The sequence below is a fragment of the Chaetura pelagica genome, unplaced genomic scaffold (genome assembly GCF_000747805.2).
Source record: "Chaetura pelagica isolate M959 unplaced genomic scaffold, ChaPel_1.0 scaffold10, whole genome shotgun sequence".
Taxonomy (NCBI): domain Eukaryota; kingdom Metazoa; phylum Chordata; class Aves; order Apodiformes; family Apodidae; genus Chaetura; species Chaetura pelagica.
Genome location: NW_009952263.1, coordinates 4,815,815 through 4,842,223, shown reverse-complemented (window position 1 = coordinate 4,842,223; position 26,409 = coordinate 4,815,815). Strand labels below are relative to the sequence as shown.

General features: G+C 39.4%; 2 protein-coding genes across 9 annotated transcripts in view; one reads left to right on the top strand and one right to left on the bottom strand.

Annotated features, from left to right (window-relative positions):
* The window catches only part of RARB (retinoic acid receptor, beta), a 195,177-nt gene extending 181,839 nt beyond the window's left edge, over nt 1–13,338 (top strand). For 7 of the 8 annotated variants that reach the window (XM_010007511.1, XM_010007509.1, XM_010007510.1 and 4 more), the window contains 4 exons: nt 638–814; nt 8,108–8,312; nt 9,376–9,534; nt 12,891–13,338. In XM_010007511.1, the coding sequence (XP_010005813.1) occupies nt 638–814; nt 8,108–8,312; nt 9,376–9,534; nt 12,891–13,087 (738 nt within the window). In that variant the 3' untranslated portion in view covers nt 13,088–13,338. The remainder of the gene's footprint in view (nt 1–637; nt 815–8,107; nt 8,313–9,375; nt 9,535–12,890) is intronic. The other variant, XM_010007514.1, reaches the window with a different exon arrangement.
* Nucleotides 13,339–14,365: 1,027 nt separating this feature from the next.
* The window catches only part of TOP2B (topoisomerase (DNA) II beta 180kDa), a 71,294-nt gene continuing 59,250 nt past the window's right edge, over nt 14,366–26,409 (bottom strand). Inside the window, exons 26-38 of the mRNA XM_010007624.1 lie at nt 26,064–26,259; nt 25,820–25,911; nt 24,560–24,715; nt 24,336–24,419; nt 23,089–23,286; nt 22,615–22,759; nt 21,272–21,430; nt 20,231–20,438; nt 19,669–19,748; nt 19,250–19,360; nt 15,947–16,063; nt 15,060–15,157; nt 14,366–14,851 (exon numbers count right to left, since the gene is read on the bottom strand). Coding sequence (XP_010005926.1) covers nt 14,690–14,851; nt 15,060–15,157; nt 15,947–16,063; nt 19,250–19,360; nt 19,669–19,748; nt 20,231–20,438; nt 21,272–21,430; nt 22,615–22,759; nt 23,089–23,286; nt 24,336–24,419; nt 24,560–24,715; nt 25,820–25,911; nt 26,064–26,259 — 1,806 coding nt within the window. The 3' untranslated portion in view covers nt 14,366–14,689. The remainder of the gene's footprint in view (nt 14,852–15,059; nt 15,158–15,946; nt 16,064–19,249; nt 19,361–19,668; nt 19,749–20,230; nt 20,439–21,271; nt 21,431–22,614; nt 22,760–23,088; nt 23,287–24,335; nt 24,420–24,559; nt 24,716–25,819; nt 25,912–26,063; nt 26,260–26,409) is intronic.

Below are 26,409 nucleotides of genomic sequence, written 5' to 3'. Positions count from 1 at the left end.
CAGGAATGTACTTGTAACACTTCAAACAGTAGGGTATGTGTTGGATACACCATCAAATGAGCATGTAGTGTTGTTCATCAGTGCACATGGTGTTTTTCCTAGCGTCTTATAAAGAAATGCTCTTTAATTCATGGGACTGTGGCTTGAGAACACTGTAAAACTCTTGCAGAGGCACAGAGCAGATAAATTAAGTAGAACTAATTTACTAAGACTTTAAGTATGTGAAACTCTGTTCCAAATATTGTGCTGCTTTTTCCAGATGAGGACCCAATATTCTTGTTCCACTGTTCATTTATATTTTCTGGCTCACAACTGTAAATTGTCTCTCTCAATGCACTTATTATATAATGGCAAGGAAGAATAATGATAGTGGCATTTGGAAATGTTTAAGTTCATTTGTATTCCTTGTACAGATGGCCTCTGCAATCATAAGTAACAGAGAAATATCCGAGGAATTTTCAGGCAATTAATCCGAGTTTAAAACCAGCATCATCCCAACAGCAAGCTGCAGAAAATGCCTGGAATGTTAATAGAAAGTACTTCTGGAAGGAATACTCGGTTGTTGTTTCTTTCCCTTGAAAACCATTTACTGAAAGGGACGTTGTTGATTGATGGTGCCTTCTGTCTGTCTTTCCAGAACTCCAGCGCAGATCATCGGGTTCGACTGGACCTTGGGCTTTGGGACAAATTCAGTGAACTTGCAACAAAGTGCATTATTAAAATAGTGGAATTTGCGAAGCGATTGCCAGGCTTTACAAGTTTGACCATTGCAGACCAGATAACTCTACTTAAAGCAGCCTGCCTGGATATACTGGTATGTGTTTTTAAGATTGTTGTTAGACTACGGGTGTATTTTCTATTATTTGTTTTTCTGTAAGTGACAGGGAGAGGGGGTCAAATACTGCCCCAGCCTTATGGTTGCAGAATTGAACTTACCGCATAGTCTGGTACGGTCCTGAGTGGAGTCTGGCATGTCTACAGATGTGTGTGATAAGGGAGGAGCATACAGTTCAAAATATATAGTAACTCCGTGTAGTTTGTGGATTTCAGTACAGTTGCAAGAAGTCGCATGTTTTGCTATTGTGGCACTAACTTGAAATATTTGCAACTTTGGAAAAATTTCCTCATTGTTAACACTGAAGAGAGATCTGATTCTCTTTCTTTCCTCTTTCCTCCAAAACATAATGCTCCATGTAAAGGATATCTAGAAAGACAGTCTGCTGTACAACGTTTTAGGAAATGTGCTGTATCTGTGGTCATGAGGTAATTCAGGGAACAAGACACAAATCTTCAGAGTGAGGTTTTTGCAGGTTGTAGAGGGGTAACTGGTGTGCCTGGAGCCTGATGGGCATAAGCTTCCAGCTCACAGATCTCCCTGCTTTCATCAGTGCTGCAGGCACCTGTGGAAGTGGATGCTGTAATGGACTCTGTACAGATTTTAGCTAAATGTAATTTAATTTTAAATAGGGAAACATACAACCTGCAGCAGGGAACTGTGCAGATGGGCTTGGAGTTTTCTTCTAGACCTTGCCACTATGTCAAACTGTCTGCCCTCTGTCTCTGGTCGTTTCTGTCACGCTGACCTTCAGAGGAGCCCTCTGGGATCTCAGCATTTCTTTGTCAAGACCTTAGAGGTCTTCAGGCATTTAGTGGCAAATATGCTTCTTATTATTGGTTGTACCAGTAACTTCAGTAAAACAGTATTTTCAATGTGTTTGAAACATATTTTAAATATTTCCTTCTGAGCACAAACCTTCAGGTCTTTATTGAGCCAAGCATAGCCGAGAAGCTCATTGTCAGATGGCTAACGTCGAGATGGTTTTTTGGCATGACACAGGAGTTTAAACAAGGGAATTTGAAGTTGAAGTAATTAATCTTGGAATTTCTGAAAGTGCATTGCTTCAAACAGGATCATATTGAGGAGGACGTTAACTGCTGTGACCTTTTCCTCTTGTTTTGTCAAAAGCTGTTTTGAAGAATCGCATCTAGAGGACATTGATGAAGGAGGAAGAGGGGTGGGAGAGGGGATGGGATATAATTCTCCAGCCTATGAAAAAGGGATGGTTGAGGTTGCCCTGCTGTGCTCAAGAGTCACCTCTCATTGTCCGCTTCATCCAGGCACTCATTCATACGTGGCCATCTCCTGGTTACGGTGTGTGGTCCCCCGGCGGGGCAGGGCCATTCGTTACCGATTGCACGCCTGTCGTCGCCTGCTCTGTCCTGATAAGACACAGCTACATTCCCCTTGCCCCGACAGGCGTACAGTGATCGTTAAGCTGTGGCCTTGCCTTGGGTGTATTCTGCCAGAGCTACAGGATGGAAGCTACTTTGTGTTTCGCTGTGTTAGCCGGTACTAAATGGTTAATCCAGAAACTACACAAAAATGGTGAGGAGTCAGGATACAGCAAGAATCTGCACATCCAAACTCTTTACCCCCTGAACTTCAGCCTTTCAGCTGCCATCCCCTGTTTGTCATTGCTGTTCCCTGGCTCTGTAGCTGCTGTTAAAAACCGTGCCCTAATTCTGTAATTGCTCAGGATCCTGCAAGCTCCTGACGCTCTTTGTTGGGATGGGCAGTGGGAGCTTATCCCACAGCCCCTGTGGCATGGGATCCCCCAGCAGCTCTACTTGCTTCTTGTGTTGCTGGCATTGGCTGGACAGTATCAAGTATGTAGGGGTAGCCTTTCTGCTAGCGGTTTTATCTGAAGTGCTTAGATAAAGGCACTTCACAGCCTTTGATCAAAGTGACTAAATAAAAGCCTAGTTGCCAGATTAGAAAAAGAATAATGAAGCAGGTGGTAAATGGTGACTATATTTCTGCTAATTAATGGTTAGAAAGGCTTGGTTCTTTAATACAATTCACCACTTTTACTTTGTAGCCATTTGGCAACCTTCAAGCTCTAGTTATAAACTTTATTGAGACCTCTCATTCCCGATCACCTGCTCATTCTCTTTTTAATTTTTCATGAAGCTGGAGAAGGCAACACATCTCAGCAAACTGGGCACAGCTTGTGCTATAGCTACCCATAGCAGGGAGGAGCTGTGGCTTTTCTGAAAACAGGAGCAGATAAGACGTGGTTGCCACACAGTCCTACCTTTCCTGTGTGACATTTACACAAGCTTTATGTGACTATTTTATGTGCTGCTTAAAAAGAAAAAGGGATAATTACCACGAGCACAGTGATGGGTAGTGCACACGCTGGCTGGGAAATGCCCATATCCGTTAAACCCACATCACCTGCACATCATCAGAATTGCAATGCAGCTCTGTATCTTTATTTAAGCTCAATTTCAGTACTTGGAGCAACATTTTTAAAGCACATATTTCCCCTCCCAGCAAGTTAGTTCTCCTAATGATGAGGAGTGTTTTGAGCATTGTATTTTGTGCATTGAGATGTGGAGTGAGCACCATTTGCCCTCTTGCTGTGTGAACAGCGCTGCCTGCCCATGCTCTGCTGGGTGAGCACTGCCCAGTGTGGGCATCAGCCTCTCCGGTGTGCATTCCCATCCTGCTGCTGTGCAGTCCCCAGGACGTGTCCTCAGAGCCACACCACGTAGGAGGAGCAGCGTGGGGTTCCCAGCCCAGCCAGGTAGGGTGGCCAGACTCCCCCCTGCCAGGAGGATCTTGGTTCACTGCCCACCCAGCAGATCCATCTCTGGGCTGCACGGAGTCAGGAGCATTTATAGACCCTGTCAAGGGCACATAAAAGTCATAGAATCCTTACAGTTGGAAAAAACTGCTAAGATCATGAAGTCCGACTGTCAACCCAACACCACTATGCCCACTAAACCATCAAGCCTTGCAAGGCAGCTGAAGGTGCCTATCGAGGATGGTAGAATTTACATCTGCTCTGGTGCCAAAAGTTTCAGGGATAAATACTACTAAAATTCAGTCAGCAACCCTCATAAAAGTGAGTGCTTCTGTCTGCTGGTACACTGGCCCAGCAGCTGTGGAGCATCCCCAGCCTCACTGAGCTCTGGCAAAATGAATATGGAAAGAGTCCAGAGTCCAGCCTGTCTCAAATCCAGTGGATAAAATCCTGGAAAGTCCTTGAATGCTAATCCTCAATAATGTCATTTTTGCTTTCTGTTGTAAAATGCTGTATGTAAGGGCTAGGAAGGCTTTGCATGTGCATAATTACCTGTGCTGGTGGGGTATGGCAGCGCTGTGGAGGCTTGTTCTTTGTTTTAGAGTCACTTGCTTGAGTTTCTCTTCTCAAGAAACTGTCCCAGCTGGCCAAAGCAGCTAGCTTATAACAACAGCATTTCTTAAAAAAAGGCCAGCTTGCCCTAACAAATCTGTTTAAAATGAGCAACGTTTCTATGATAGCAATAATTTAGTAAATCAACTTTCTGGATGTTTTTGGTTTTGTGCAATGTGTAGGGTTTTTGCTGTGAGATTTGTAACTGGCTCATAGGAACCCCAGACTCTTTAAGATGTAAATAGTCCTTAAAACAAAAGGTCCTTTAATCATCAGCAAGAACCTTAATTACGGCTGCAAGTGGCATTTAAGAACAGAGTGACAACTAAAATACTTGGCGTGGTTACAAACTCTAAACAACATTGAGGACATTAAGAGGATGTCTTTTAGACAGAGGTTCAGTTTAAAACAGAAAGATACCGTGATTTCTTATTTTGAAGTGCTGACGTTTCCCATATGTTCTTCAGTGAATATGAGCTTGAAATCAGCTTCACTTCAACACTGGAAGTTTGCCCAAGAAAGGTTTAGCGATATCCATGGCGTTTCACAGATCTTGATGAAGGACACAAATTTAAAAAGAAAAAAATTTCAAATGATCTGTCTGAGCGTTTAATAGCAGCGTGTTTTGGGATAATGTCGAAGGAATGCAGGAGAAACCCGAGCCCTGGTGGCTGCAGTCAAGCTGAGTGCATTGCAGCAACCACGTGGCTGAGCCGGGGCTGTGGCAGTGCACCAGCAGAGCCACTCCAGGCTCCTCTGGTTGGTGCTGGTGCAGCTTTTTGGTCCAAATGCCTGGTCTGCATTTGGAAAAGCTGTCCTACTTGCTGCCAGGTCCTAGAAGTAGCTAAATTCAGTGACAGCTTTATGTTTTAATTATGAAAGTTGCAAGGCCCCTGGAAATCTGTTTCCGTGCGTGCCCACAGGGTAAGCTAACCCCAGATTCATTCCTGATGAGGATCCAGCTTGGAAGTCTTCCTCTGTGTTAGTCCTGGGGGGTAGGGAGTGATCTGGTAGGTCTTTGCTGAACAATCCCCAGCACACATCCCCAAGCAGAGTGGGGCTTACAGCAGTAGGGAGTGGGCCCAGAGAGCTTCACAGTGAGGAAGCCAGCAGCAGTTGTATGGGAGGAGGTGTGTGTTGAACCCCTGAGTTGTTTGGGATACCACTCCAGGGCACCCCAGTCCCTTTAGGTCAGCAGTCTCTGGCAGATGTGGCACTGGCAGCTGGTACCCAGGCTTGCCCTCAGAGGGAGGATACAGAGGATCTGCATCTGCCTGTCCTGCTTGGGCAGCTGCTGGGGAGGCTGCAGGCAGCCTTGGGGGAGCACCACAGCGTTGCCCAGTTTAGCTCCAAGTCCTGCTCTGCTAAGTTGTTGGACTGAGGAGTCCTGAGGGTGTGGAGGGAGGAACTCAGATTGCAAAGGCCTAGCAACTAAAATAGCACTGGAATAAAAGGGACTGCCCTTCTCCCCAGCTGAGTGAGAGAAAAATCAGTTACCACTTCAGCAGTACAGAGCCTTGATCCTCCATAAGTTGGGTGCCCCATCGTCACAGGCTGCGCATCCTTTCTGAGAGGCAGCTACCCTATGTGCAGGCTTCCAATGGGAAGAGTTGCACTCCAGTGGCATGCCATTAGAGAAGTAAACCCAGCTCTTGGGCTTCTCAGGAAATGTGCAAAGTTTTCAAACATTGCTTTTCTGGAAAATAACAAGCTCTGCATGTTTCTTCTCCTTTATATACAATTTAAAAAAATTATTTTAAAGGATAATGACAGTGAACTTTACAGGAGAGAACTGCTGGTGGTTACTGGCAGCAATGCACTTTGGCTATTGCACAAAGCCTTTTAAGATCACTTCTCTTAGTGGGTAATCTGTGGTCAGTGAAGAATCTGAGTGCCATGCATTTGTATTTGTGCTTCTCTTGGTTATTAATTAAAAAACATTTCAAGATCTTCTTCTAATTCAGGGGTTGGGAAACGATGTGAAACATGCCTGTCCAACCACGCAGAGCTTCAGTGTGTACCCACAGTGTGAGATAAGATTATTGCTGAGATAGAAAATAGTTGAAGAGCCTTCTGCAGAAATACACCCTATTAAGTCTCTTACCAAGGAATTTAAGAAGAGAAATAAAAGCTTCCCTGTAGGTCTCCTGCGTGCCATGTCCTTCTCATGCTCCTCCCTGCTTATTTGGAGCAGTGTTGCCAGGGAAAGATGAAAGTGGGAGAACCAAGCCCAGGCTGGTCAGCTGCCAAGCACTGGGGCCTCTGACTCAGAGTTTTGGCAGCTATAGGAATAATTAACATTCTCCCTTTGCTCACTTATATTCCTGTAAATCTTTTTTTGTTGAATCTTTAAAACAAAGTCAGATGGGCTCTATGGGAAATAAATATAGTCGAGCCCTGAAAAAATAGGGCTGTAGTCTTAGCTCAGCTAATCAGCCAGACTTCTGTAGGATTTTCATTTAGTGTAGGGATAGGCCCTCTCCCACCTCTGATTATTTTAAACATTAAGCATTGATACATGTAACAGAAATATGTCAGCATGATGGACGTCTCTTTTATTTGCTCCTTAAGGCACTGTTCATTCATAGCAGCTGTACAAACGAGCTCCTGCCCTACAGGGTCTGCCATGGGACACATCCTGGGTTTGCTTGAGGGGCAAAAGCATCCCTGGAGGTGCTGTCTCCAGAGGTGCTGCAACTGCCCCCACTGCCACTGCACTCCTGCTCATATCCCCAGGGCAGTTACAACAAAATGCAGAGCATCCTTAGTGTTTTATTCATTCCTCCATGTCCAGTAAGAGGTGTGAATCCCCATCCTACCCCCGAACGCTCTTTCATCTGGGGTCAGTGCTGGCTTGCTGATATCAGAAAAGGTAATTTGCCAAATGTAACACTGCCTGGGCTTGTGCAGGAGTGAGTGACGCCACCAGCAGCAGGGAGAGATGCTTTGCTCCGGGCAGGCAGGGTGTGCAGCCTTACCAGCTCTGCATGGGGCTCAGGACAGGGGAAGTGCCCGAGCCACAGGGAAGTCTGGAGGCCAACTTGCTGGTGCGGCTGCTCAGTGTTACAGCACGTGGGACTGAAAGCAACGGTAAAAGAAGGGAAGCTGGGCTCATACCTCAGGCTGCTGGCCAGGCTGCTGGCAGCCCTGCACGCTGCCCTGAGGAGGTTCAAAGTTTGATCATCTGTGGAGGTACAAGCTCATGGGCTGATAAGACAAGTGGTGCTCCATGGAGATTGCAACTGCAGCTCCCTGGGAGATGGAGGGCAGCTTTGCACCACTCTCTCCAGAACTCACACACTGGGGCTGTGTTCCCATGTGGAGTTTTCCTACCCGCTGTCACAGAAGGCACCCCATAGCACAAATAGGTTCTGGCTCTTTCACCAGCTTGCAGCCATCTGCACACACACCAGCTAACCACAGAGACACTTGGTCCTTACCAAAGGCATAACCCAGAGAAGCACTGTCATGCAATATTGATCCCCAAAATCACTGCAGAATGTGTCAGTTGGAAGAGGTGAGATACTGCTGGATCAGATCAGCCGTGCAATACCATTTTATACTTAGGTGTGTGTAGCATCCTAATTAAAGAGCAGTTTATATGAATATTATTATTGTGATGTTGGTGAGTTAGATGGCCAGAACTGCACAGAACTTTTTATTATTTCATAACTCAGGAAAAATTTAGTTCTTAAATTTTTTATTAGAAATACCTGTTGTTGATTGAGTATTTGTGTTGTACCAGAGAATTTTTATGCTACGAGTACTGAACAAACTGGAGTTTTGTTTGGGATTGTTTTGACGTGACCTTATGTTGCAGCTCAACGGGTCATTTGCCACATCGAGAAAATGCAACAAACCTATAATGGATTTAATTCTTCCTATCTTTTTCTGTCCTTCCACAGATCCTTAGAATTTGCACAAGATACACACCAGAACAAGACACCATGACTTTTTCAGATGGCCTTACCCTAAACCGAACTCAGATGCACAACGCCGGATTTGGCCCACTGACTGATCTCGTGTTCACGTTTGCCAACCAGCTCCTGCCTTTGGAAATGGATGATACAGAAACAGGTCTCCTTAGTGCCATCTGCTTAATCTGTGGAGGTATCGTACAGAATGAACTTGGATGCATTTGAAAAGGACAGACACGATGAGATCTTCATTTATGTTTTACTTGGTTTGCTTTCCTGTATTAAAACATATATAATGTGTATGTGCAATATTATTATATAAACCACTTAACACTAAAGGTTTTTTTTCCTGCTGGCAATAAGTTATTGGTTTTATTATTGATACATTTTAAAATTAATGGAATCATTCTGTCAAGCAACCAATCCTATTATTTGCCTGATGGGGACTTCAGGATATATCCTACTTTTGTATAAGCATGTGGGTACTTGTAGGGATGACCTTTGTTAAGGCAAGATGGCCACTTTGCAACTTTGACTCTCTCCTCCTTTGCAAAATCTGGACTAGGGATAGAAACAAACCTTGTTTAAGTTGGACCATTTTGTTGAACTACTAACTGGGTGCTACTAGAGAACGTTTACAAAACAAGAGTCAGTCTTTGTTGACAATGCCTCGTTAGTACCAAATAATTCCAATTTTATGCATCTCTAACCATAACCCCTCAAAAACATCGATGGATTCTGAGATGTCATTAATACGGGAGCGGTGAATCCTGGTTTATGGGTGACGTTTATTGTCACTCAAGCTAGCACTGCCATCTGCTGATACCTGATGGTAACTCACTTTATTTTAGTATTGATACAAAAAATCAGTTAGCTATTGTCTCTTTGTATGCCTTGGCAGCTTACCAATGATGTATACAAAAATAATTCTGAATTGTTGTTTGCAGCGAGGATTTTTCACCTTGGAGAGGGAGGTACAAGAGCAATATAATTCTGGACCATTCAAATGACAAACCTACTGGAAAGTTGTCACCAAAGCAAAATTAATCTAAGTTTCAGAAAACCATTGTTTGCTCTCTTCCCACAAAATATTTGCTGCAGAGTGTGGGTCATATGTGGAGAAAAGATTAAATTCATGGAGCTCTGATCAAGAACATGGAGAAGCTTCTGTGATTTGGAGTTTGTAAGCAAAAAAACCAAACCATAACAAAAGACCAAGTTAAACTCATACATGTGATGATGATACTTTTCTACAGATCGCCAGGACCTTGAAGAACCAGTGAAAGTGGATAAGCTTCAGGAACCGTTGCTTGAAGCACTGAAAATTTATATCCGAAAGAGACGACCCAACAAGCCTCATATGTTCCCAAAGATCTTAATGAAAATCACAGATCTTCGTAGCATCAGTGCAAAAGGTACAGTGTCTGCCAGCAGAGCCAGTGTTATGTTTCAGGCCTAGAGACCTGAGTTGTTATTTTTTAAATGTATCTAAGAAGGTCCTTTTGACCTTTGTCATTAGGCTTTGAAACAGGCTGCCCAGGGATGTGATGGGGTCACTATCCCTGGAGGTGTTTAAGAGATGTGTAGATGTGGGGCTTAGGGATATGGTGTAGTGGTGGAGTTGTCAGTGTGCTAGGTTAATGGCTGGACGTGGTGATCTTCAAAGTCCTTTCCAACCAAAACAATTCTATGTTTGTATTATTTTCTCTCCTTTATGTAATTCCCATGTTTGGTGCTGCATTCCTTGTGCAACGTACAGTAAAAATGATGTCTTAGGTATATATGGGTTAGCAAATCATTGGCGTGAACTCTTTGTTAGGAATTTTAAGACATGGTAAAACCCTGTATTAGACCTTTGTTCATATTTAAAAGAGGGCCTGGGTCAACATGCATCTTGTATCACTCATGGCTTTCAAAAAACAAAGTGTTTACAGACAGCAGACAAAAATTGTGCACCTAGAATGCTCTTAAATTGTGGTCTGACCTACTGAAGATTTAGAACTACCTTGATCCAGGATTTTGGAGTTTCAGCACCACTAACCCAAATGGATCAAATCTGACAATTTGTGTAGTCGTGTGTGATCTGTGGATCATGTGAAGCACGGGCAGTCTTAGCTCCATCCCATCAAGTCTCTAGGGCACAGGTAGTTGGCTGCTTTAATTTTGTCAGAGGTTCCCTGCTCAGTGTCTTGTCCCTCAAGGCAAAGAGCTGGAGAAGGGTGGTGCCAGCCGCTGTGCTCAGGCAGCTGAGGACAGTCAGTGTGTGGCATCTCGTTGGCAGCCTCTGTGCACACCCATTCTGCCCTGTGCTCCTCTCGGTTGCCTACCCCTGTGTCTCCCTGAGACCTTATTTCACATGTGTCCTGTTGTTTCATAAAGGTTTGCTTCCAGACTTCTGGAGATGTACCAGCCTGAATGCAGACAGTCTGCAGTGCTATAGTGCTTATTTTTCAGTGCTTGATGCAGTTCCACTGTCTCACTAAGCTTACTCAGCTGCAGATTTGCCACCCTGATAGATGAGCAAGCAGATATACTTGTATGTACAGGTACCTGTGTAGCTATAGACTGGATTTATGCCTTTGAAAAAAATTGTTCATGTCATTTGACATGGTTTTTGAGAACATTTCAGGAAAAAAAACCCCAGCAGTTGAATCACTTGATATAATACGCTTTTACATTCAAACCTGAACTCTTAAAACAACATAGATATCTAAGTTAAAAGATTAAGCTATAGCTATGTTTATAAAAAGAAGCAAGCAATTTAATTGGATTGATTAGTACCAAAAGAATAACTTGGAAGGGAAACATCAGAGCTGAAAGCAAAGGTATGCTAAAGAGGAACTGCTGACCAGGTTACCTAAAGCTTGCCATTTACCCTCAAGTAAAGCAAGCTACACCCAACTGAATCTCCAAACCAAACTTGCACAACACTGAGCTATAAAAATATTTAGGGAAGCCTTTACATTCTGCATGTGTTGCTTGTGGGAAGCCTATTTCCACTTTCCTGCTTCTTTGCCAGAGCACTCCAGCTCCTCAAGAACACAGCTCTGTTTCTTTATGTTCAATGCACAAGAAAGGATTCTTCTTTCCTTCTGACATGAGTATTTAACTTTAATTATATCATTATTGTTTTATAGTAGCACTAAATCATACTAAAGGACTGGTGATGTCCTGGAGGGGCGGGTGTGTCTTGAGTTTCATTTGAAAAGATGTACATTAAAAGATAATGACTCTTGATGGTACATGATCCCTGAAAGCAATTACCAAAGTAAGCATGAACCTAAAAGACCGAGAACATCTCCTTACACTTGTGTTCCTTGTACAACTATATTCTTCTGTGGCATTAGAATTATGGTAGCAAAAGAATTAAGTGTTCATGGGCCTGAAGCAAGAGATCATCTTCTGAGTTGCCTTATCCCACTATTAAATTAAAAACTGGCAAGACCTGAAAAATTGCTATGGCACTACACTGGAGTAACCACACTGGAGTAACTGCAACTGGCCTACTCCAGAACAGAAGAAAGCAGGTATTTAATGGGGCCAACTCTGAGCAGCCCCCAATGGGGCCTGCTCTGACTACAGGCTATTTTCAGAGAAGCTCTCAGTATAAATCTATATTAATTTCTTTCCAATTGCTTGCCCCTTTCTTCCTCACAGTTACTTAAGAGCCTTTCTAATTGGCATTTACTTGGAAAGTTGTTTGTTGCCTTTGTAGGTGATTTTTGATGCTCCTCAGTTAAGGCATGAATGTAAGCGCTGCCTTCTACTCTGGGGCTCCCATTGTGACTGACAGTGTGCTCTCTCCAGCATGGACATTAGCACAGACGACCAGAGTATACCCAAAGGTTCTTTCCTCATGAACACGTCTTCAGTAACCAGACTATTTTCTCTTTAATTTCTCATTAATTTTATTTCTTGCTTTCCTTCACTTTTAAAAAAGCACAGATTGCTGTTGCTTTAGACTCAGATTTTAAGATGATCAGGAATCCAGTGCAACAGCTTAGACCAGCTATTTGTATGCTGAGGTTTATGGCTATAAATTGCCTGATGTTGTCCTGATAAGAAAAAAAAATAATCTTTTTTCCTGTCAGTGTATCCTGACTTCATTTGAGGTGCATATTTCCCAAATACTCCTGTCTCTTTGTGGTCCTCACTACTGAGTGGCTGAATGTTGAGTAACTTGCAGTCCTTCAGCTGTATCAGTTGTTTACAACACTGTTGCACTTGCCCAGGGTGTTCTAGGGTTACTGCTGCCTGTTGAGGGCTTGCTGACCCTGGCTGCCTACATTCTTCTTCTTCTTTCCCAGTTTTCTATATTGGAAAGAAATGTTGTGACTTGCATCGCTGCAGTTCTCTTACAGCATGGGCCTCACCTTTTTAACATGCATCAGCCAGAATTTTTTATCATTCTACAGTCTTTGCAGATCCTCTGCAGATTAAAACCTGTAAAGTATATTCCTGTAAAGGCATCTGTGTGATCACAGTGTAATTTGATTTTTCAGTATAATTTAATGCCGGTCATCCAATTTACCTGTATTGTAATATCAGTTGCTGTGTCATAATTTTAAATTAATTTGTTAAGGAGTAATTATCCAAGTCCTGTTTCTTGTAATGAAGTCATTCACTTATGTAACTGTTTGCAAGAAGTATAGAAGGAGACACCAAATCTCCATTAAAACAACATACCCTGGAATCGCCACTGATGATGCTAACCAAAAGGAAATTGTACAAATCATACTAATGGCAAGGGCTTTTTGTTTTCTTTTTAAAGGTGCAGAACGTGTCATTACATTGAAAATGGAAATTCCTGGATCCATGCCACCTCTTATTCAGGAAATGTTGGAGAACTCTGAAGGACACGAACCACTGACACCATCCTCCAATGGAAATACTGCAGAACACAGTCCGAGTATCTCACCCAGTTCAGTGGATAACAGCAGTGTCAGTCAATCCCCTATGGTGCAATAAGACATTTTCCAGCTACTTCAGACATTCCTAATACCTTATGTACAGGGATGAAAAGCAAGAAAAACATTTTTACTGCTGCTTAGTTTCTGGACTTAATATATATCTATATATGTGTATATATATATAGATAAAAACTCAACAAGGACCAATAAATTTTCATATGTATCGATATATACTCCTTGCTGTTTAAACTCTTAAAACTAGAAAATGCAATCTTTTGAAACTCTAAATCAGCCATTTCATGCAAAAAATAGTTAAGCTTCTGTTTTCTCCTCTGAACATTCAAGACTGCATGGTGACAAGACAGATCTCAAACTTCAAATTCTGGTTGCATTTCTGATGACTTTGTACATACAAATGTATGGCTGTAGGTTCTATACTGGATGTTTGGTGCTTTCCTTTTGTCTCTCATGATTAAACCGATCCAGACACCAACTACATGAAATGGACTACTGTGCACATCCAGAAAAGGAAGTTTAAAGGACCATCTGATTTAGTTTAATACAAAAACTTGTCTTTTGATGCCCTTGGTTGCAGCTCCTTCCTTGTAAAAAGTATACAAAGATTCACTGCAGTAGCAGAGAAGACGTCGGTATCAGCATTAACTGCCAGATCAGTTATTCAGATGTCATTTGTTCCACTGTTAATGTCACTTTAAAATTTAAAGAAGTGGTTTCTTACCTGGCTGGTGACCTAGCTACACAATTAACTACTACACTTCTACAGTAATGATAGCCTCCAAGGCAGAAACACTTTTCAGTGTTACCATGTTTCTTGTTTACTTGTTCACAAGCCATTAGGGAATCTTCATGGGATGATAACCAGCACTCATTTACAGCATTTGAGTTGGTGAGTTTGGGGTATTTCCTTACCAATCGACTACCAGGAATTAGCTGGGTAGCTAGGGAAGTACAGCTAGGACTTCCAGAAACACAAGGAGAGAATCTGCCTTCTTGGCCTTGTTAAATCACCATGAAGCAGAGTGAAAACTGTGGTAGAACGGTTAACAGATTTAAAGTGTCAGTTTCTTAGGTTTCATTTAAAGCACTAGTGGATTTTTTTTTTTTTTATATTCTAGCAAGTCTGTGATGTACTTTCACTGGCTCTGTTTGTACATTGAGATTGTTTAACAATGCTTTCTATGTTCATATACTGTTTACCTTTTTTCCATGGAGTCTCCTGGCAAAGAATAAAATATATTTATTTTAAAAAAAAAAACAAACACAACTGTGTAGCAGCAGTGTCTCTCATCCAATTTTTACACAAACACGCACATGGTAGTTTTCAATTTTTTAATGTTTAAACTTCATTTCAAAAAGCAGGTTTGCTGTTTGCAACCATGACAATTAAAATGTGCTTTAGCACAGCTGTCTAGAACATCTCTACAAGCAAGTCAGACAAATACATGACATTTCAATGAGTAAAAAAGAGCATAAAACTGTAGGTGTAAGAACAAAATGTTAAAATGCCTACACACAATAATAAAAACCATCAATTACATTATCACATAAAATAAGTCAAATGTACAAAAGTTTGCGACAGAAGGGACAAAAGGACAACACAAGATATTTGTTGGAAAACATTTGTGTGCTCTTTGGGCACTTAATTAAACATATCAAAATCGTCATCTTCATCAGACTCTGCAAAATATTTAACTTCTTTTCTAGCCCGGCCTGTCCGTGGCTTTGGGGCAGTTTCGGAGGCAAAGCCTGACTGAAAGATTTCCACATCAGAATCCTGGTCAAAAGTGGCCTTCTTGGATTTCTTTAGAAAAGAAAAGACACATCAGTTGAGATGCCGTGTATGTTTTCCCTTTTAATATTCAGAACTGAAGGAAAACTTCTCTAACATCTAAACATGCTTAACCCCCCATTACCATATTAGCAACCTATAATAAGAAAATGTCCCTTCTCTGTAAACTAATCCATTAGGTTCTTTTTCATAAGGAGATAAGAGCAAAGCTGGAACTGACCTTGCTTGGGGTCGATTTCGGTGTTTTCTTCCCAGGGTTGTAGTCGCCTTCATTTTCTGAACTGGATGCTTTCCTTTTCTTTGCCCCTCTACCTTTTCCTAGTGGACAGAACATGATTTAACTTTGCTTTACTTTTTTTTTGTTTAATTTTTTTAAATTGTTTTAAATAAAACTCCACACTTCAGCAAACTGAACAAAACAATTGAAACTAGTAGCTATTTGCTAAAGTTAAAATTTATTTTACATCTCAAGCTTCTTCACACCAGCAGTAAAATACAGATTTCATTTTCTCTGTTTCAAATCTGTTATACTTGTTCCAAAGTTACCATTCACCCTAGCACTTGAAGCTGTCTGTTTAAAACGGGGACTTCTAGACTGAAGAACAAGTCCTCAGACACCTTCTATACTCATGGCACTTGTACTATTTAGTACATTTACTGTTCAACTATCAACACTGGTACATCCTTTACAGACATCTTCGATTGCACCACTAGGTGTGCTTTGTTGTGAGGACTCTGACAGCTAAGAACTGGGATACCAAAGAATCAGTTAAAAAAGCCAGAAATTACTATTCACTAGAATTACTATCAGAATTTTACTGTCTTATGAAAAGCTGAGATCAAATAAAATAAGTGGTATAACTGATGAACAAAAAGAGGAGGACTGGAGCTATTAAATACATTACCCCCAGTGTAGGTCAGATAAAAAGTTAACACACTGTTTGTTAGAAGTCACTACATGGTATTTGTCACAGAAAAGGCTCATGGCTGACTAACCTCCTAGTGATTCATTTACTAATAAATCAGTGTGGTCCTAATTTTAGAGGCACTAGCTCTGCTTCCTTATACAAATGCTTGTGAACATTAGCACTGCACCAAAGCTCTTACCTTTGGGTGCTGCAGTCTTCTTTGGAATGCCAAATTCTGAATCGGAGTCAGAGTTTACAGGTTCCACCTTCTTGGCCTTGGGAGCTCTTTTAGGTTTAGGGGGCACATCTAGTTTTGCTGTGAGAAGTTAGAGATACTAAATATGTTAAATTCACACATTTGTTAGAGGTATTACATGTTATTAGACACTCGGAGCATAAATGGCAGCTATTAAGAAGAGAGCTTTTTGCACTTGGGGAAAATACTTCAGCTTTTATGCTAAAACTGCATGAACGTTTCCTTTGTCAGAGATTTATCAGAGCATTCAGTAAGTTCCAGTGGTTTTGATTAACTACTTTTTCATCTTTTCAAGCACAAAACAGGTAACCAGTAACTAAATCAGCAGAATGCAATCACAGAATGATTTAGGTTGGAAAAGACCCTTAAAACCACTGGATAGTATGTTCTGTATGCTTACAGACAAGTCAGTCTTTTGCAGAAAAGACTTGGGAGGGAAGCAATGATGCTTAGGATGGAAGTCAGGAACTGTACTTGAAAGCAACTTGAAATAGGACTCTCTAGATATCTCATCTTGGAAAAAACAGCTGTATTAGGATAAAGTAACATTAAATAAGCCACAAATACCTACTAGTAAGTCTGGAAAAAGTACACAGCAACTGAAAGCATCAGGAATATGTATAGAAGCACCACCAAAAATTATTAACTAGTTATCGGTAACGGAGGGGGCAGTGTCACCTGAAGGCACATGACTTCAGGTGCCAAAAGGAAATAAAGTCCTTCATACAGGTAAAAGCTTTACCAGCGTAAGAAACACAGACCAGGGGGCAGGGAAAGGTTCATCAACTTCCAAGATCCCAAGCAGAAATTGTGACCAAAAGAATCCTAGCAGAAGGGATCAGTTTCAGATCTAGCTGACATTCAATATCAGGAGCTGAGGTTTAGATGTCTTCCTACAGGATTATGTATGCTTCAGCCAGGTAATTGTGCCTTGCAGTTCCTCATGCCAATAATACAAAACTTGTGTACCAGACAGAAGCCAAGTATGCTCCATTGACAAGTACTAACCAGCACATGTACTATGAGATGTAAGTATCTTCATCTGGCCCCAAGTTCTCGAGTTTCTTTACTAGTGTTAGAAAAGGGGCAGACTTTTCACTGACAAACAAGGAACTGGGGAAAAGGAAATAACTGGCAAATGAAAAGAGAGGTATGATGCACTGCCACAAACACTATTTTCTTGAACTCGTTCTTCCCTTGAAACAGAGCCTGTCATCTGTTGCCAATTCCTGTGAAGTCTGCCTGTAGAACACCAAGTCTAAATGACAGCAACCTCAAAATTGTTATCTATTGAATAAAATAATAGTGTCCATGGCTTCCAGAACATGCATCTCCCTCTGCACTAACTCTAGGGGCTACTGTACTTAAGATAACATACCTAATGCCTGCACAAGTGGGAAGGATCTCTGACAGCAACCAGACTGCAGCCAGCTCAGTCAATATCTCCACTAGGTATTGTGATATGAAATGGAAGTCTGGAATGCAGTGGAGTCAACGTACAGTAAGCTCTTGAGAAGGCCAAGTTTTTGGTAGAAAGCACAGTAATTATATCAGTCCTACAGCTGATAGGAAAGCTACATCTCACCAGCTGGGCTGTTCAAGGTGTGCAGCTGCATATAATCAAGGAGTAAGACCGTTGTTCATATTTCCCTTAGGCTTACTATAAAGCATAAGAACCACAGACCTTGAATAGTGCATGGAAAGCAAGCTCAGCAGTCTCTTGATCCTCTGTTGGGAAAAACACTAGAGTTCGAGATTTCTTCCGAGATTGATCAAAGTCTGAAAAGAAGCTGAACTCACACCTACTCCTTTATTTCTTCTCACTGAGAAGGGAATGTGACTGTACAAACAGCAACATCTACTCTTCTATTCTTACAATCCAAGCTCATCCATGCCCTAGCTACTGCACATACTGTTCTAGTTATTTACTGCAAAACAAAAATTTATCATATTGGACTGTTATATTAGAGATCAGCTATTTCTGGAAGCAATCTTCCTTTCCTGTGTTATAGAACTTCACCAGCTGAAGGTGAGAAGCATGCAGACATTCGGTGATTCAAACAGTTCACAAATCAGATTAGACATAATGCAGTGAGATAGAGATTAGAAGCAAGCAGGCAATGGAGGCAAGGATGAAAAGATGCTGCAATTCACTCGTACCTGACATTACCTGACTGGTCCTTATTTCCACAAAGTAAGATCCTGCAAGGTGCCAGTTCTAAAAGCCTCAGTATTAATTGAAAGAAGTTTCAGGAGGGCCTTTCATCCTCCATTTCAAGAAGGGAAAAAAAATACAGTACATGGAACTTACTGTGATATCCCACTGTGCTGGTTTTGACTGGGATAGAGTTAATTTTCTTCATTGTAGCTGGTATGGGCCTATGGTTTGGATTTGAGCTGAAAACAGTGTTGATAATGCAAGGATGCTTTAGTTACTGCTGAGCAGTGCTCAGAGTCAAGCCTTTTCTGCTCCTCATGGGACAGCTGACCTCAACTGTCCAAAGGGATATTCCATATCATATGATGTAATGCTCAGCCTATAAAGCTGGAGGAAGAAGAAGTAAGGAGGGACACTGGGAGTGATGGCTTTTGTCTTCCAAAGTAACTGTTACCCATGATGAAACCCTGCTTTCTTGGAGATGGCCTGACAGCGGGAAGTAGTAAATTAATTCCTTCTTTTGTTTTGCTTACATGTACAGTTTTGCTTTATCTATTAAACTGTTTATCTCAAATGAGTTTTCTCACTTTCACTCTTCTGATTCTCTCCCCAGTCCCAACAGGGGGAAGTGAGCAAGCAGCTGTGTGGTGCTTAGTTGCTGAATGGTATTAAACCACGACACATATTAAGGACATAAATATTTTTTGGATATTCCTCTTTCGCACTTGTTCTCCTTTCTTTTAAAGTAAGTAAGTTATATCCATTATAGAATACTATCTTCAACCCCAAGGTCATCTTGTTTCCCTTACTGCCCTGAGGGTAAAAACTTCACATTACTTAAACTAATCAAAGGCTGAACACCAACTCTTGGGTGTAAAGTATTAAGGTTTGATACCACAGTAGCCAGTGCAAAGAAAAAAATAAGTATCATTAAGGAGCAGGAAGAAGTTCACATTCTACACCAAATTTCATGAAGTTCAAAATAAATTAATGCAGTTCCTGCTTTGAAGATGTGAAGAGACAATGCAAAGGTGGAGGAGATGAGTTTTAGATAAATGGATTTGCTTACAGGAAAAACCTATACATACCCTTTTTAGCAGCTACCGTTTTACTTGGTATTTTCTCTGTTTGTTTTGGGGCAAAAGATGATGAGAAAACAGGAGCAGAATCCTCTTCATCGCTGTCCAATTTTGTTGTATCTACATTCACAGAGTATGTTTAGAATAAGATTCGTTCACTGCATATTTTAAATCATCAATATTCATGTCAGTCAAAATGATTCTCAACAAAGTGCTTCTGATACTTCAGCTATGCTATGGATGTACTGGGAATTTCCTATCTATTGTATAAACTTTGTTCCTCTAAGGATCAGTACCCCTTTCCTCTTTATAAATCTGGACATCCTTCTTTTATAACTAGTGTGAAGTTTGTGTATACTGTATAAACTCTGTAATAAATTCTGTAACGGTTGCCATAAGATAAAATAGATCAATGAAAACAAGCTCACCATCATCTGTCTTCTGAGAGTAAGATGGAAAAGAAAAGATATTCCCAAAACCTTGATTTTTCTTGTCTTGAGACATTTTCCTACTTCAAAACAGGAAAAAGAAATGAGTTGCATTAACTACACACTGAAATACCCAGGCATTATAAAGAGATTAATTCCTGTCTTAGCACTACAAACCATTTCTACCATTTTTGTATATGCTTGCAGTGATCAAACCCCTAAAATCACCATTCAGTTGTGAACTTCAGGCATTTAAAATTAACATAATTACATTTTTTTCTTCAATAGTTCTGAATACCAGACTGGTACAAGATGGAAAATGGAGAATCTTACAAAATGCAACTTAACAGATGACATCAGTGTACCATAATTTAGTAAGTCATGTTTACCTCTGTATAGGTCAGTTGCAAGGTTGAGATAATGTATGCTTTAATTCTTCCCCAGAAATGTATTTTACACTTTACATGTAGTGTAATAACAAGTAAATGTTTCTCAGTTTTATTCAAAGTCTTCCGCATTCAGAAAAGTTATTAGAGAAATACGGCCGAGTTACAGTACTTACTCTGGAGATGGCTTTGATTTGGCTGGAGAGAAGTCATATTCATCTTTCTCTAAACTGTCTGAAGGAACAAACTCATCCTCTCTGTCATTTGTAACTGGAGAGGCTTTTACTTTGAGGTCATCCAAATCATTGTTATTGTTGGCATCATCATCATCATCGGCATCATCTTCCTCTTCTGAGAAGTCAAAAGTATACTTGGGCCTCTCAGCTAAAAAAAAATCACATATATACACATTTCAAAATAGTTGTTTACATTAATACATAAACAACTCAAAGTGGAACTCACTAAACAATTCCTGTCTCAGAGTATACAGGACAAAAGACTGAGGGGAAATATTTTTTTTTGAGCCTGGAAAAATAAAGAGACACAATTTAAAGTGTTACCAAACTTTTAACACTATTTGTGGCTTGCTCAAACACCTTCAGCTACCAGCTATGGAGACATTATTATGTAAGTAATTTTAAGGAATGAGAATCCTTCACTTATAATTGAAGTTTTCTTTGATCTATCATATGAACATTTTTCCTAATCAACTGCTTGAAAATATCATCAATGGTTTTCCTTCCAGAAAAATCCGTAGGTGTTTCTTAAACTGTCAAGTATTTAGATATTTTCCATCTTTCAGTCCCTGGTATTTTGCTTTTCATGGACTTCTCAGAGCATCTTTTATAAATTTTAACTAGCCATTTGGGCTTTTGGGCCTTATTTGACAGAATAATTGCATAAGAGTAACTCTTTGTTTGTAACAGTATTATCTTGTTGGTTTCTTGCATAATTCAGTAGTTTTACAAGTAACTTCTATTCTAGTGTTTAAAGTAAGTGAAAAGATTCCTGGACCGAGTTACAAACTCTTTTAATTTCAACCCTTAGGTTCCTGATCTGAACATTAAGAGTTTTCTTACTAACTGCACCTTGAAGAAAATGTAATGCAAGCTATATGTAGGGGAGAAAGTCCTAAAGGAAAGCTATGGTCAAAGGAAAATGTAGGTTTGTAATTGAAACTTCCAGTGACAATGTAAAATTCACAAAAGCCTGGGTACCTGCAGCTCTCCTAAGCAGAGAGTCTCTTGGAATAATCACAGGCTCATTCTCTTCTAAATCACTTTCAGACTTTGATTCATCATCTGACCATGGGTTTCGTTTCTTCACTTTTTTCCCACTGGATTTTGTAGATGATGGTGTTCTTCTTACCCTCGCACCTGCCACAAGTTAAAGCATTTTCTACAATCAGGGTAAAAAGTACATTCATCTATTCTAATAATTTATGATGCATAAATTCAGCATACATTTTTTATCTTAAAAAGTTCTCCCTTAAATGTTGAAAATTTTCTTCCCCTTCCTGAAGAAAAAATTAACATGATGAAATGATTTCACACAGAACCTAACCTGCTACTATCAAACACATTTTTTTATGACTGAAAACCACAATAGTCTCTATCTTGAAGTTTTAGCTCCTCTGCAGTCAGACTTGCAGGAAAAGAACAAGCAGTTTGCCATTATTCAGGGAACAAGATCAGGAACAATTATCGGAAAAATCCAATTACATGGGAAGCAGAAGATACCCTATTGGTGGGTAACAATGCGGTCAGTCAATTGCGGGGCAAGCTCAGGTCAGGCTGGGCTAATTGGCTCTGCCTCAATGATGGCCAGGGTAGATTTGAGCTGCATGTAGACAACTCAGTCATAACTGTACCTAGGTTAGTCTATTCGGGTTGGATAATCCCTCAATAACTAAAAACAGATCTTGTCTTAGAAGAAGTATCTGCGTAACCATTTTTTATTCCTTTTTTTTTTTTTTTTTTTTTTAAACCTCATACTTAAAACTTCTCTTCTGTCTTAGTTTTCTTTTTTATTGCTGCTCCCCCATTACTATGTACTTCTGAAGCAGCAGTAACAAATTCCTACTAACAGAGAAAAAGGGAAAGTTAACACAGACATCAGTTAGTCTGCCTAGCCATAACATGCATAACTTCTATAAGTCATGACTGAAATGCCAATAGGAAAATATTTTTATTTAATCAAGTTTTAAATCAGACTGAAGGTGAGTGCCACATCCTTCAACATCAGAGAGCACACAAACTAGAAAATGCAGTTTACACAGAAGCAGTCTAATTATGTAAAAATAATACAATTTTCTACTCAGAAATTTAAATATTTAGAGCCCTTAAAAAATTTTATGTAGAAAATGTTAAGATCCACCACCCCAGAAAAGCAGATTGCAAAACAGAAATTTCAGTGCTTCCACACATCTCTTTAAGGAAGAAAATCAGGTGAAATAGTGCTTATTGTGGTTTATTTCCCTTCTCACTGTGTGTTAAAAATATATTTAATGCCCAGTTAGTATACATAACTAAGGTTAACTTTGACCATGTTAGGATCTTACCAGGCTCCTTTTTCTCTCTCTTAGGTTTAGGGGGTTTAGTTGCTGTGGCTGATGTATTCAGTGAGTCGTCTCCACCACCCTCAGCTGGCACACCCCCAAATTCTTCATCAAATTCTGTTTTTATTGCTAAAGAATCAGTTTCTCCCTAAAAATACAGAAAAGTTGGGCAAAATAAAAAACACATTTATATTTCAATATAGACCTGGAAAAGTTTTGTAGAAGATAATAAACTAAAGTAGACTGGTATATTGACATTTGTTGAACAGTCTCAGTAAACACACCTGAACATAAGTAGCCACAAGAGACTTGCAAATGTAAAAGAAAAGCAGTATTAACTTTTTCATTAATTGGGTCAGCAAAACAGTAAAAATAATGCATTAATGAAGTCTGGGGGTTTGGATTTCTACTACCAGAGTAGAAAAATACAGCAGTTAAATAATAAATAATCTAACTACAGCAATAGTTTTTATTTACCTTTTTCTTTTTCAGCAATTTCCTACTGGCATCAGCTTTCATGGCAGATGTAATCTGTGGAACTATTCTCCTGCCAAATGGTGATGGCATGGTCTCTTCCAGCTGAAGTTTCTTCATCTTGGGTTTACCAACTTTGCCTTTTATTGGTTTGCCAACCATGCCAGCTAAAACATCTTCTCTTTCCTGTGCTTCCACTTTCTAATGAACGAGGGGAACACATTTTTTTTAAATGAGGACAAAGTGGAACATGGTGATTATTTAAGACTCATCTCCTTTTTAGACAGAGAATAAGTCTTCCCTTAATTCTCACCTGAATTGTGACACACTTTCCAGTAATGGAAAAGCACCTACTTAATCTTGGCAAATTCTTAATTTCCCCATATAGTTACAAACTACACTTTTATTCAAGATTAAATAAATACAAACTTTTAGACACTGCTAAATCTTTATTTTATCAAGTTTCTATTTCTCATGTATGTGTCTGTGTACTGACATAATTTTTCAGTACTTCAGCATTTAATGTAAGCAGCTAGGTTCTAAAGTCATTGTTCAGGCACATCTTCCAGTCCTTGAATCAGCTTTTTTCACAGTATGAGCATACAGCTGAAATACAGAACATCCAAACAGAACACTTCCACTTGCAACTGTACCATGAACACGCAGAGAAATAAAACAAATGTCTTATTTGTATTACCCTGTGTCACTTCAAAAATGTACATCAGCCCTTTCCAGGCAACACTGAAAGCTGAGGTCCAGGAAGTTATCCATCAATAGGACTTTACCTTTTTCCAGAGTTACTGATAAGCCAAAGCAAGAGCCCTTCACATACAGTACTTATGGTTTACATACTTTGTTCCTACATGTTTACAGTTTTGCATTTCACTATATTTACTTGCCTCACAATTAGATCATGCAGAACTATTTTAATTATTACTATTATCAGTTACTACTCCTATTACTTGTGTCATCTGAAAACAAATTTTCTCTTGGTAATTTTTATTTTATCATCACTATCTTAAAAAAAACAAACACAACACATTACATTGTATAGATGCAAGAGATAATCTCTGAGGAGCACAAATACCCAATATTAATTTTTCCACTTATCATTATATTTGGAGGTCTATCTGTTTTCAATCCAAAAAGTGTGGGGTTTTTTGCTTAAATTTTAATACTCTTAATGAACTATTTGAATTCAATTAATTTAAATTTAATATTTTTAGAAATTTATGTAAAATAAAACATACTTCAAGCTCTTCAACAAAGGCTGCTAAATCTTCTTTCCAGAGATCTGAAGCAGATTTCCTTTTAAGGTCATTTAGTTCTCTCTCCTAAAACATTAAAATAGTATGTAGAATATAAGTTACTAGGTTACAACTAAAAATAAATACTATCTGAACTGAACATTCACAAACAGACACATCAGTAATTACTGTATCATTTCAGAACAAGCTTTCCATGGTGTACCAACCTTTGAATCTCTCTGCTTAATTAACTCTTCTACTTTCTCTTTCGTGAGTGACCACAGAGACATGTTTAAGATATAGTTAAAATCAGGGCCAGAAGTTGCACCAGAAGCAGAGGAAGCATCATCATTTGGGTTGTGTGGGTCCTCCTCTTCTGCTGCCTAAAATGAAATATTCATACATATTAAAATCGTAGCTCTATGCATGAGCTGCAACACTGCTCCAAAGCACCATCAAAGAGTAGTAATATGTGCCCTCATAGATTCAACAACCTTTTTCTGGACCTTTCCAAAAGGCCACATTCCTGTGACTTTCTATAGTTGGGTCATTCAATAATTTTATTTAAGAAAACAAATCTGAACCTGATGCCTTATACTCTACTGGCTACAGAAGCTTTCTCACAGGGTTCAGACCTTTACTATTGGGATATTCACGTGCATCTGCTTCCTTAGAAATGAATACGGTCTTTCGGATGAAAATTGTTATCAAAGTCCTGAATATATAAAGTGTGGTATGGAAGTACATCAAAATTTCTCATAATAATTGTTTTGTTATAAAATACAACCCAATGCATGTAGTTAAAATACAGTAGTAAAAAAAACCAAAGCAGATCAAATGACAAATTAAAACAAATAGGGAAAACAGTTGCAATGGCACAGAAAAGGGATGGTTAAAGTTGCTTTTTGAAGTAGTTTCATCTTCCTATAGTAAAGCATGAAGTTAACCTTGTCATATCTCAATGAAAAATTATTGGGTTTTAAAAAATAAATATAAGCCAAGGTAAAATTTATTAAAGTAAGTACAAAAGTTCTAGCTTTATAATATCCATGTTTCATTACAGAAAACTGATGAATCATAAGTTATAGATAAATAATTAAATCTTGCAATAATATGACAAATAAATAGTAAGGGGAAAATCAGCTATTTGTGTTTCGGTAAAAGATGCAGTATTTTATATCAGTCAGTCAGAAAACAAGTTGCCAGTTTTGATTCGGGTACATTAAAAAATTCAGTCTTCTGCATTCTCATTTTCAGATTTGTATTGTCTAATTTTCTCCTAAGAATTATTGACAAACAATATCAATATTATATGGCATTATTTTTGTACTAGTTTAATGTATTTTTAAAATTGGAGAGTAAAAAATCATCTTTTTACGTGTTGTGTGTGTTATAAGTTAAACTACTAGAAATAAAAACACCTGAATAAATGAATATAATTTATACCATTACATCATCAAACATATCCAGAGATTTCAGAACATTACCTTTTCCTGTGCTTCTTTCCAGGCTTTTACTGGATCAGATTCATAACCTCTCTGGACCAACATCTGAATCAAATCTCTTTTTGATCTGTTCTCTATAAGACACATAGAGTGGGGCGGGGAGAGAAGAAAATTTAAAAGTCAGTGTAATGAAAGCAAATGTTTTACATGCAAGTACATTCTACTATATTTAAATAGTTTCCAGATTTCCTCTCACTGTTACCAATTCTAACTTATATTTACTCACCTATGGTAATTTTTCCTTGTATCTTCTCTAGAATGAAACGAGCTTGATTGTTAAGCTTGGTAGATTCTGCACCCAACATTCCCACAAGCCATTCCTTGCGTAAACTATAATAATGTAATCGCAAATCAAAGAACTCCTTCAAGATGTCTTGCACAGTTTCATACTTCTTTAAACATCCCATATGATCAAATAGCACCTACAAAATACATAATATACTGCTTAAGAGAGATGGCATAGTTCAGACTTGGTTAGCCTTTGGGTAAGAGTGTATTTCTGTCGCATACATGTATATACCATACAAAAAGCGGTATTTTGAAGACTGAGCTCAAACCTTCCTATGGAACTA